The sequence below is a fragment of the Accipiter gentilis genome, chromosome 13 (genome assembly GCF_929443795.1).
Source record: "Accipiter gentilis chromosome 13, bAccGen1.1, whole genome shotgun sequence".
Lineage (NCBI taxonomy): Eukaryota > Metazoa > Chordata > Aves > Accipitriformes > Accipitridae > Astur > Astur gentilis.
The window spans coordinates 32,960,949-32,974,225 of NC_064892.1; the positions used below are offsets into that span (position 1 = coordinate 32,960,949).

Below are 13,277 nucleotides of genomic sequence, written 5' to 3' on the forward strand. Positions count from 1 at the left end.
GACTCAGAGAAGATCCTGTCCACCTCCCTTTCCTCTTCTCTGATGTGGTGCAGCCTGCTCACTTCCTCCTGTAACTCCTCCATTTGGCAGCACACCTTCTCCAGGACAGCACAGCTCCTGAAGGAGAGGGGGCCATTTCTCCTGGCCTCAGAGAGAGGTCCCAGGAACTCCCTGCAACCTGGGACTTGGAGGGCCGTGTCGGCCATCTGAGGCTCAGTCTGGGTGGAAGCTCTATTGGGTCTGCGTGGCAAGGTTTTGGTAGTGGGAGGGCTACAGGGGCAGCTTCTGTGAGAAGCTCCCAGAAGCTTCCCCCATGTCCAACAGAGCTAATGCCAGCCGGCTCCAAGACGGACCCGCTGCTGGCCAAGGCCGAGCCCATCAGTGACAGTGGTAGTGCCTCTGAGATAATGTATTTAAGAAGGGGGAAAAAAACCCAAAACCAAAACTGCAGAAGAACAACAGTAGCTGGAGAGAGGAGTGAGAATATGTGAGAGAAACAACCCTGCAGACCCCCAGGTTGGTGAAGGAGGGGAGAAGGTGCTCCAGGCGCTGGAGCAGAAATTCCCCTGCAGCCCGTGGGGAAGACCCTGGTGAGGCAGGCTGTCCCCCTGCAGCCCAGGGAGGTCCACGGTGGAGCAGGTCTCCACCTGCAGCCCGGGGAGGACCCCATGCTGGAGCAGGGGGATGCCCAAAGGAGGCTGTGACCCTACTGGAGGGACCCCACTCTGGAGCAGGGGACGAGCGTGGAGTCCTGCCCCTGAGGAGGAAGGAGCAGCAGAGGCAACGTGTGATGAACTGACCCCAATCCCCATTCACCATCCCCCTGCGCCACTGGCAGGGAGGAGGTGGAGAATTCAGGAGTAAAGTTAAACCCAGGAAGGAGGGAGGGGTGGGGGGAAGGTGTTTTTAGGATTTGGTTTTATTTCTCATTGTCCTACTCTGATTTGATTTGCAATAAATTAAACTGATTTCCCCAAGTCGAGTCTGTTTTGCCCATGACGGTAATTGCTGAGCGATCTCTCCCTGTCCTTATCTCGACCCACGAGCCTTCTGTTTTATTTTCTCTCCCCTGTCCAGCTGAGGAGGGCAGTGACAGAGCGGCTTTGGGGGGCACCAGCGTCCAGCCAGGGTCAACTCACCGCAGAAGCCTCTGCCCTAGCAGGGACAGCTGTTCCCACGTCTACTGGGGAAACTGCTCAAAACATCTGCTGGGGAAACTGAAACGAAACATACAAATGTTTTGTTTAACTTAGATTACGGATCTGCCCACAGCAAAGCAGAGCAGATTTCAAGGGGAGATGATAAAACTGTACTCTAATCTCCCCAGCTTTATACCAGAATGCTGACAAGGGCATCATTCCTTTCAGGTTGAAAAGTTCTACCCAATGCTGTCATGTGATAGCCAGGCTAAAGGGAAGGAAAACACGGGCCACTCAGAATGAAAAGACAGATGCAGAAAATCATAAGGTGAAAGGCTTTGAGAAAGCCGTTTGTATTTGAAAATTTCAGAATCAGGTAATTTCTAAAAATATTTAAATAAAATCATTCATTTATGCAAATGCATTAACCCAGGAAGAGCCAAACCCAAAAAACAGACATCCAGTATGAAGATTTTCTTTACAATAAAAATTATTCTAGGAAGTATATTAAATATGACAATAGGGGAAAAAAGCATTTCACAATTTATATTCAAGGGCATCACATTTTAGAACAATGTCTTAGCCATTAATCATTTATAAATGATTCACAAAGAAATTAAATACGCTATTCCATAAAAGAATAATCTAATTTACAGTTTAGATGTAAGGCTTCACCATAACATCTCACACCCTTCACCTGGCTTGATCTGTACTTACTCTCCTACCAGAGTAACACAGCATGGTGGTCCTCAAAAACACAGGTAGCGTTCAGGTTTACTTTTTAGGGTTCAACAAAAAAGTATTACTAGAAATTGTCCTATTATTTGTCACAATAAAAGCAAATGAAAAGCTAGAAGAATTAGATAAAGTTATATTTGCCGGTCTAAGACTGAGGGAATGGATTAAGTTATACCTTGCCAAAAAAAAAAAAAAAAAGTATCTAGCTGCTAGTTATGCCATTGTGTTATTAGTCATTGTGCACAACTGGGACACCACAACTCCAAATGACAGACTAGAAACACAGTGCTTCCTTTAAACAAAGTACATAGCTTCTGTGTGAAAAAAGTTGGGGAACAAAATCATCAGAACTATCCATCTCCATAGCTATCATATGCATAAGAACTATTGGCTTTACAGGGCTCTAGTTTATTCAAAATACTGAATGTAATACTGATGACAATAAAGTCCCTTAGTCTCCTTACGCATCAAGTACAAATCAGAGAAAAACCCTGTCCCAAAACATTCATTTTCAACCACAAAACATTGCCAGGAATCTCGTATTTGCAACAGTTACCTGGCGTTGCAGTTAACATATTAACTCTGCAGACAACAGCCACAAGTACTTACTAAAAATACAGATATGTTTCCTAAAAGTAAAGTGAAGCTTTCTTTAAGATGACAAAGCTTTTGTAACAGTGCAGGGTGCAAATTTTCAGTATGAAGACATTCAGAAGATTTGCTGCTCAAAGAGGATCTTTTCAAACCCTGGTGGAGGTGTATGATAAAATTCACTGAATTGACAATCCAGAATGGCACTGTCATCAACTGCAGAAGAGAACCAAACAGACGGAATTAGAGAAGGAACGCTTACAGTTTGATCCTCTATTACACCATCTGACTAGATTATATACTATGCTAAAACCATGAAGAATATTCTCCAATACATCCACTACATATATACAACACAATTAAAAGAAATCTCTTCAACAGATTTGCCAAAGCCCTACACACGTACCCGAGGAGAGCACATCATCTCTCTTTTCTGCTGTTTGCTTTAGTCGGTAATGGTCCCTGGTGAAGTCAATAAGAATGCTACCTCCAGTTTCACTGGAGTGTTAGCAGGGCCTCAGGCAGTTCCCTCCAAATTTTCTACTCTATTACTCCAGAAATCTACACATCAAGGACACTACCAGATATATATTGCAGGGCTGTCACCTCCTCAGCTGTGTATTTTTCTGTCCACTTCCTAATTCTGCTGGAGTGCCAGCTGTCCACAATGATTTTTCTGGAGGTTTACAAGGTTTCAGATGTCTGCAATGGTTGGTGTCAGACCATCTGTTTTAGCACATGATCCAAAGAGAGCTTCTCTGACTGCTTCTTGAAGTTGGAAGTTAATGGTTTTTTACAATACCTCTCCCAGTTTTGGACCCTTTGTTACTATCTTCAATGTAGAATATAAAAAAGAAACTGCTGAGGATTTTCAGAGCAAAGCTTTCATGTATTGCGTTAGCAAACTGAAATACCCAACCAGTCAGAAAAGCAAGATCTCTTTCAAAGACAACTTCTTCCAAGAGGAACCTGGTACACTAGCAACATTAGATCAAACCCAAAAAGCTTCAACTCCATATTTTGGTTTGGAGTTTAGGTATCTCAGAGCCAAGGTAGGAATTTTTCCCTCCTAGGCTCGGTTAAAACTCCTATTAGTATATTTGTACAGTTCTGTAGTACTTATGCAGTGTTTGCATCTCACTTCCACAAAAGTACCTGAGGTACAGCTGCTGTAGGGAACAACCTTTAAGTCCATTTCTCTGTTTTACATTTTCAAGCCTGACACTGTGTTTGCCTGCTCTATCCTGTTACTCTTAAAAAGATTTAAAAAGATATCTATAGTTCTAGTCTGAATTATGGATAGGGTAAATGCTTAAGAAACTCTCTTCTCTATGGTCAAATCCTTTCACATGACTAGAAATTCACATTAAATTAAGGGCATGTATAGTTAAAGTTTATACCAAGTAAAACCACACAAAAGCAATTTTCAGACTTCATTTGTTACAGCTATATGTAGGAGACATGATAATTATGATGAAATTATGCCCACTTGTGGAAGATAATAAGAGCCTGGCAATAAAAGGTCACTGCACTCCCCAGGCACGGACCTTCTTTAGTCAGAAAAAAAAGTTGATTTACAGTAGGCTAACATGCCACCAAGTGTTTTCTGAAGGCAACCTGCATTCTTCACATTTTGTAACACCATTTCCAAAATATAGGGAAGATGCAACAATCAACTATCACACTGCAACTCCTCTCCTGCTGCTCATGAAGCTTTTTGCACAAGGAGATCCCGCAGTGCTGCAGGGCACCTAATGTCTGCCACAGCATTTTAGCAGCGCCATCATGTGGCTTAAGAACCCATCACAAAATGACCATATAAAACAATTTCCACTCTTAATAGCTTGGAAAGATGTTTGTCAGCTACATTTACAGACTTCAAAGGCTCTACGACACATCTAGAGTATTTTCTTCCTGTTCATAAAATTCAATATTACCAGTGTATCAAGATATAAATGGGAACATGCCAACAGTTTATTAGGAACCAACCATGAAATGAAAAAATTATCCACGTCACATAGCTAATGGTATCTCAAGAGCAAAGTCATTTTCAAAGAGGCTACTACTTCGATGAAGCTCACACAGGAATAAAGATAAACTGGAGATGGCTGTAGGTGTAATACAGGGAATCTGACGAGCAGTTATCATTTGCTGTAAGTGAGAAGCCAACCCAGAGTATAGCGCTGATTCTGCACTGAGCTAGGGGAAGTGCTGCCTTTCAGATGAGATGTTAAAACAGAATTCTGACTACTTGGGAACTATAAAACCACCGCCAAGTTCTGGAAGAGTAAACTGTTAACACATGTCTTGGCCAAACTCCAGCTTCCATAATTCATAAATTCTTTCTCAAGCTGCCTATGCAGGGATTAACTGGATACGGTATTTGTTTCTTGTTTAAGACTGCTGGATTGTATTGATGGTTGCTGGTGAAACAGCTACCACAATTGGCTCACCAATTGATGAGTTTCAAAACTGAGCATCAATTTGGTATAGCAGCAAAGAGGTGTACCACTATACAGCAAGCAGCTGTACTAGTAATACATTAAAGTTGTTACTTCCATAAGAAAATACAAACAGAAATTCAGTACCTATTTATATTTAACAATGAATGGATTTATGAAGTATGTGAAATTACCAGGCATAAATACTAAGCTTCAGAAATAAATCAGATTACCCCACAAGTCTACATTAGTTCAAATTTGTTGTTTTTCTTTTTTTCATCTGCTTCACAGTTGTTTTTTACCTGGCGATTTTTAGACTGAGTGCAGTAACTCCCCAGCTTGTTGGATGTGGACACTGTCAGTAGCCAGTAAGTGGTGCTTTTTTTCCTAGCTCTTAAGCAGCATTAAAAATGAGGTGAAAATACACTTTCGTATTTTCCTAGGTTTGTATTTTCATGCAATTTATTGTTGTAGTTGCCAAAAGTAAGTGATTGTTGTGTGTTCCACTTAAGTGAGAAGAAGCATGCATAGCTCACAAGACAGACTTGGTACAAAAATATTGTCCATACTGTGAAATAGTTTGAAAACCTCTGACTTACCATAGACCACTGGATAGACAGTCCCTCGGATTCCTGAAGCTGGACAATGCATGTTCTTCCCATTTAAATATACATTTAATTCTACATGGTCGTATGTAATGCCCTACAAAGTACAGAAGAATAATAAAAATCAACAAGTTTATACACATATGATTGCTACTTAATTTAGCTTTCTCAGCCACAGGCAAATTTTAACACCATTATGCAAACCACACCATCCTAGAAAACCTCACTTGAAATATTCCTGCAAAGGACTAGAAGTTAATAAATGACCAATAACATTTGTATTTTCAAATACTCAGGATTCCTTAATGCTCATTCAATTTGGATGCACCACAGTACTGCACACTGCATCTTACTAAGTTTACAAAACAAATTTCCAAATTATTCTTCACCATGTTAAAGAAACACAAAATTTTCAATGATCGTGAATATTAAGCAGTTTGCAGTCTTCTTGTTTATATCTCCTCATGGAAATAACTTTAATAAAGAGTGATGCTATGAATTAAGTTTATCTGTCCATACTTCCATATGGAGACCTCTCTCAGCTCATTTACTCTGCCAGCAGCAACAGACCGTGGTTTCATACACAACGCTATAAATATGCTGACCACAGAGCAGAAAGCAAACACTAACAAGATAATAAATTACTTATTTGTTAGCTAAATGATTCTTCTCCATTTTGGTATGGCTGAGTGTGACAATTTGCATTGTCATTCAGTACTTCAGAAATCTGTTTTTGTGACAGAGGAAAATAAATTGAAATGTATGAGAACTGGGGAGTTAGCAGTAACACATCAGCCACTTTTTTGTGTTTAGATGAAGCTGTTCAGACTACATAGGTTGACGAAACCCTGAAACAGTCTGCAACCCTCCAAAAAAACAATTTCAGAATGGAATGAGAAGAATAATATAGTATCTGAGAGTAAAGGATGGAGGCATTAACCTTAGCAGTTTGGGGCTTCTAAAGATGAAATTTCTAATCATTGCTACATAGAGGCAAGGTTACCCAGCAAGAAAAAGTAGTGGTGATAAATGGTCTAAATTTCATTGCACTGCTCCCATGTATTTTCGAAAATAAATCTCTAACAAGACATTGAGAAAATGACAGCAATAAAACAGAACCCTTTGTTCCAAGTCACTTAAAGATGTTATGAGAAACCTGTAATAGTAAGGGACAAAAAAAAGTATCTTAAGATTCTCCATTTGCTCTCATCCTTAATCATTTTCCCAGTTAGCATTACCCCCTCCCCACTTATTATCCCTTCTTCCCTACAAAAGTTTGGCTAAAAATACAATTAATTTAACTCCCAGGACCTGCCTCTGCTCAGCTTTGTCTTTCTAATCATTAACCAATTAGCTACAGGATCCTGAGTTCAGCTGGGCACGGTACACAGCTATGTAATGCATTTCAGCACATTATTTGTTCAGGAAGGTCCCATCTCAAACAAGAAGATCCTTGTGATGGGAGTTACGTGTCAGGTAGATAGTGCAACCAAACTGCAGCAGAGCTTTAGAGGCTCCTTTTCAAACACTAGCAAATCATGTCCCTCATTCAGAAACACATCAAAATGCTGAGAATAAAGTCCACTGATATCCAGGCTGCTGATATGTTCAAACACAACAGGAGTTTGTATCAGCACTTTCCAAACTGAGAGATGCAAGCCGAAAAATTTGACTGAAAGTCAGTCTGACCATAGTGCTGTAAATAAGAGGGATCTTGGAACACCTGGGGAATTAAAGAAGCCTTAAGAAACTCACCACCACATCGCCCTCCTGAGGAAGGTTGTTTGCCGGTAGCCTGTTTTTCTCCTCGTTGTTATAGTAGAGAGCTCCATCATTTCTCATCACCAGGCTATGGACATCTCGACCAAGTGGAATTTGATTCAAGTTTGCTTTCTGGGTTGCAACTCCAATACCCCAAATCCCTAAAATGTGACATTAACATGGTAAGAAAAAAAGAATCATTATTTTGAAAACTATCCAACTGAAGCAGGACAGCATGAAGAATGTGTTTTTAACTAGTGCTATGGCGGTACTACCAGTAAATACCTCTTGGAAATACCAGGACTACTGTGGGTTAGCCCTGGTAGGCAGCTAAGCACCATCCAGCCACTCAATCAGTTGCCCCACAGGCCCCAGTGGGATGGAGGAAGAGGACAGAAAGACTGAAACCAAGAAAACTTGCGGGTAAAGATAAAAATTGTTTAATAAGCAAACGAGAAGTGGAAGAAAGAAAGAAAACAAAGTGATGCAATGGCAATCGCTCACCACCTCCCACAGGTAGACCACTGCCCAGCCAATTCCCAAGCAAAAGATGGCTAACGTCCCTCAATCCCCTCCTCTCCCTTTTGCTGCCGAGTGTCACATTATGTGGCATGGAATATCTCTTTGGTTAGTTCAGGTCATGCGCCTGCTTGCGTCCCCTCCCAACCTCTTGTGCACCCCCAATCTTATTCACTGGAAGGGTAGAGCGAGAAACAAGGCCTTGATGCCATGCCAACACTGCTCAGCAACAGCTAAAACGTTAGTGTGTTATCAGTATTGTTTTGGTCACAAATCTAAAACACAGCACCACAGGAGTTGCTATGAAGACAATTAACTCCATCCTGGCCAGACCCAGTACAGTCACAAGAGACTGAAGATAAACAGCATTTACCCTGAAAAAGAAGGATCCAGAGAATTGTAACCACTTAGCTTAACTTTTATTCCCAGAAAAATATTGAAAACAAACTCTGAAAATATAAGTGGATGAAAAAATAAATCCAACTAGCATGGATTTGTGAACACCACCATTTCCTTTTTCAGTGGGTTAGACGAGTCTTAGGGAAAAAGAAGAGACTGTAAATACAATAGAGCTTGATTTGGTAATGTTTTTGAAACAGCATTGAGATAGTCAAATTATGAAAACATGGTCTAGACAGTTACAGCAATATGAATGCACAACTGGTTAGAAAACTGTCCAGGACTACTCATCAGTAGCACCCTGTCAAATCCAGAAAGATGACTTGTGGGGTTTGAGGTTTTGCATTGCATGCACAAGGTCAGATACTGTTCCATATTTCACATCAATGACTTGGATAACGTGACAATGTGCTTATTAAATGTGCTGCCAATACCAACCTGACAGGACTGCAAGCTCTTCAGAGGCCCCTCAAGTTTTAAATGATCCTGACAAATTGGTTAAAAGGTCTGAAACAAGGAAAATGCATTTGCTTTTTCTGAGTTACAAAGAACAGCAGGTAAGTAGGAATAGTAACTGGCACAAATACAATAGTGGCTTGGCAACCAGTTCACAGAATATAATTTGGGCATTACCACAGACTACACGTGGAGCGTGAGTCTGTGCCCTATTGTGAAAAACTTCTGGATGTATGGCATGTACAAAGCACACATACTGTATGTACAGCAGATGAAGGACGTCTACTGCTGCTGCAGCTGGAGCAGAGCATCCATTTTAAGCATCATACCTCAAGACAAATTAGGTCAATTAGAGAGATTCTAGAAGAAACAAAACCAATTAAAAGTGTAAAACCATCACCTCTAAGGAGACAATGAAAAAAACCCCAACCTGGTACTCTTTAATCTACAGAAGACTAAAATGAGGCAAAAATATAGGAAAATTAATTTCAAAAGACAGAACTGCTGAACAATGTATTCTAATACTTACATGCCCAGCATGAAAAGGACAAGAGCGTGAACAAGATTCAGATTCAGAAAACTTTCCCAATAGTCAGGGTGACCCCATAGATGACCCCTAATAGATTGTGCAGGGGCACTTCTAGGAATCAAAAGTTTTAAGTGATCTACAATTCTTCTGCCTTGGGGCACAGGAACAGATTGAGACACAGCTCAGAGGGACCAGGAAAGTTTATTTCCTGTGCTTCTTAAGTATAAGAACATGGATACCGTATTTGTGTGAATAATGACCATATATGAACAACAGCTGCAGAAGATTCTTCCCCCAGCAGAAAGGATACTAAAATTGCCAAGACAGATCTGGGGTTTACACGTACTTTAAAACTAAACAACTGGTTTGACTGCAAGGTGTTTTGGATGGATTTGTGTTCATGCTGCCTGCACTCCAAGCCAACTGAACACAAACAACCCCTACCCAAAAAGCGCTCGGTTCAAGCTCCAGCTGGTATCATAAGGCCTGTCTCTGGACTAACACTTCCCTTCTTCTTCCCTCCCTCTACACACTTAGGGAGAGAACAGCTTCATTTTCACAGTTTCTGTTATTTTTAAAAATACAGGCTGATTATTAATGTTAGAATACAGCAAGCCTGGAGTGCGCTCTGTACTAGTGAAGCTGACCATATTAGTAAAAGCATAATGCTTCCAAATTTCATTCACTTTCCGCTGTGTTGCATTAGATCTGTGCAAAACAAAGAAAGAAACAGGGTGCTGAAAGGCTCCTCTTGACAAGGTGGTGTCAGAATAAGTGCTGCACGTTTGATTTGAAGAGCAAAGCGTAGCACAAGGAGTGTTACCCTTGCTTGGGCAAACACAGTGCACGTTAAAAGGAAATGAAAGTAGACAAATAGCTACAAATATTGCTGGATAAACGGCACTATTTAAAAAATAAAAATACTTCATAGCTACAGTGTTTTATGTGGTCATAAGCATTTATTTACCAAAAACATTTCTAAAATATGCTAACTGAAAAACATACATACAACAGCATACAAAACAATATGGTGTTTTAGTATTTCCACTCCTTTAGTAATATACTTACCATTCTTTTTAGTATTTCAGAGCCACAATAAAAAAAAAAAAAAGAAAAAAAAATAAATTTCCTTTTACACAACTCATAAAACTCTCCAATATTCAGAAGTTCAAGGATGCAATTAGAAAGACACACGTGCTCGGTATTTGAGATGTGACCACCAGCGGGCAATCTGACATACCTTCCAAGTTTAAAGTTGTACATTTTTGCTGACTAACCTGTGGACTGGATTTTAAACTCAAAATAGCTCTTGTTCTGATGCAAAGGTGCATTGGCTAAGCAGCCTCCTGTGCCACATATTCTTCTGCCATTTTTAACAATGACAACATCTGTTCCTGCAAGAAGAAAAAAACCCGCAAAACTTCAAAACATTTTTAGAGGTCTGGAAGCAGCCGTTAAAAGCCCTGAACATTGAGAACAGGTTTTTTTCTTTCTGCCCCAAGTAAGAGCTTCATTAGTCTGTGAGAATTATGATGACGGGCCACACTTTTAAGTAAGAAAAGGAAGGCCATTTACCGGCTAGTTCATCTTTCAACTAGGGTTTATTTACTTAAAATCTATATGCTGGTCTAATTTCACCTCTTGTGTTTTATGACAACATGCCAATTACAAACTTTGCTCAGCCACATCAGAAGCGTAACTTACAATTTAGTCAGAAAGGGTTCAGTACGAGACCAAAGCCCTGTACCCTGTCTCTATACAATGGAGAAAAAAAAAAATCTGCAAAGAGAAGGGAAGGCACATCAGGTAGAAATGTTTGATGGAATTGCAAAGTGTTTAATTATTCTCTGAAAAAATCCTTTTATTAGAAACGCGCCCGCCAATACAGGGAGAAAAAATCCTCTGCTACCTTTTCCTTCTCCAGTGGAGATTTCATCTTTAGGCACTGTTGTCATGGTCAAGAACACGGGAAACAGGCAAAGTCCACTGACACAATGGAATAAACCCAGGCTAATAATTGCGCTTGAGCACTGGGCCCTGGATTGGCCACACTGCTTTCCTCCTAGCTCTTTCCCTGGCTCTGCTGCAGCTGCCCCAGATCACTTCTCAGTAAAGCCCTGGCATGGTTTTGTGGATAGCTCATCCTACGGATGACGCTCAATGAGCAGGATGGACGAGACGCCGTATGGCTTCGATCCCTCTGCGCCTTCACTGCTGTAACTCACCCCCTCAGCTCTGAACCACCATCCCTTGCCTACCCTGACCAAGATCTTCAGCCCCCCTCAGATGGCGGCACACCCCGACCTACTCACTCTGCTGACAAGCTTCGGCTGAGATTTTTTTTTTCCCCCTGAAAACTGCCAAATCCTTCTAAAGAAGTAGCCAAAAAAGCCCCTTTCCCAGCGCCCTTCCCCCAGAGAATAAACCGTAAAGGCAGGCGCGCATTCCCCCTCGGTCCGTTACGGTTACGCCGCATTAAAACCAGCCGACAACCGCCACCGGCTCCCCGTTCAAGCTTCCCGCCGACAGACGGACAACCCCGGCCACCCGTCCCCCTCACGGGTGGACACCCCCCGCCGAGCCCCGGGCCTGCGGCCTTCCCGCCGGGAAGACACCCCCCCAGCCCTTCACGAGGCCCGCCCGCTCCCCCCACCCGCCCCTTACCCATACGCTGCGTGTCGAGATGCACCGCCGGCATCTCCTTCAAGGGGATATGGCCGGCGCCGCCATCCCTGCACCAGGAGAAGCAGCAGAAGACGGAGGCGGCCATGACTGGCGGGACCCCGCCGCGCCGCGCAGACGCAAGGAGGGGCCAGAGCGGCAAGAGCGGGGATGGAGCGGCGGGAAACAGCGCCCCCTGGCGGGCGGGAGGTAGCCGCCGCCCCGTCGCGACATGGCGGGAAGCGGCGGGACATGGCGGGCGGCGGGCTGAGGGGCGCAGCTGGGCCCGGGGTTCTTGTGAAATCGAGGACGGTCTAATAAAACAGAAACAACCCCTAACCGTTTAAAACACCGTGTTTCCTCGGGAAGTGCAAAATTTAAAGTAAAACGAGCGCAGCCGCAAACCTGGTCCTTTCCCTCCGCAGCTGAGGAGCTGCGTCTGAAGGCGGCGCTGGCTTGAGGCGGCAGCGCGCAGCCACCCAAAGGGCAATTTATACGTATATACACACAATTTTAATATATATACTTACTTTATATATATATATATATATAAAGGGGGGTACTGATCATGATGAGCAGGTGGTAGGTATCATGTCGACAAACTTCACGGTGCTGGGCCATGTGGGAAGGGACTGCTTTGTGGAAATTTACTGGTCAGTTATTCCTGGCTCCAAGTAATAAGGACCCCATTTATCTCTCCCCCTCCTTCTTTTTTTTAATTCTTTCTTGGAAAAGCCAAAGAGACAGGAACCCGTGAAGCGAAAGGTTCGCTCTCGCCCAGGGCCTCTCCGCCGGCCTCCATGGCATTTGCTCCCTGTGGGTCGCTCCTTCTCCTCATCTTCTGTCCAGCTAGTGAGTCTTAACTCTGAACTTTCTGAGTCCTGCTTCCTTCTAGAGTACTTTCTCACCTGTTCAAAAGCTTTTGTAGAGCGTTTCTCCTCATTTACTCAGGACCAGCTGAACTCAACTGTAAAGACTGCTACAGCGAAAAGCCTGCGTGCTATCATTGCACTTACCATCTTTTTGCAAGGCACACTTTGGGAGCAGCTTCGTGTCTCTTTCATAGAGGCAGAATGCCACGTAATTTAAAAAGATGTAGCTTGAATTGTGGCCTTTGGGTTACACAAGCCCTAGAGCTGTCCCTACAGCACGCAGCATCCAGAACAGGGGCCACAAACTGTGCCACAAACTCCAACATATATAGTAAATAGTGATAACATTGCTATAGAAGCCCATGTGTACCTACTTCACATACTTATTTACCTACAGAAAAATATCCAATAAATACTGTGCCATGAACCACTGATCTAGAATGTTTTGCAGACAGCAGATAATTTAAATACTTCTATTTAAAGGCTTATTTATCTCCAAACCAATTCAGGATGAAATTGTTGTTTCTCATGATTTTCAGCTGGCGTCTTATTTTGTGGCATTTCAC

General features: G+C 42.5%; 1 protein-coding gene across 1 annotated transcript; it reads right to left on the reverse strand.

The window, feature by feature from the left end:
* Positions 1-1,463: 1,463 nt before the first annotated feature.
* On the reverse strand, positions 1,464-11,968 carry SPRYD7 (SPRY domain containing 7). Its single transcript, XM_049815983.1, has 5 exons — positions 11,843-11,968; positions 10,456-10,572; positions 7,270-7,436; positions 5,509-5,611; positions 1,464-2,684 (listed from the first exon to the last, which is right to left on the reverse strand). The coding sequence occupies exons 1-5, from the start codon at positions 11,946-11,948 to the stop codon at positions 2,587-2,589; spliced, it is 591 nt and encodes a 196-aa protein (XP_049671940.1). The 5' UTR covers positions 11,949-11,968; the 3' UTR covers positions 1,464-2,586.
* Positions 11,969-13,277: the final 1,309 nt, after the last annotated feature.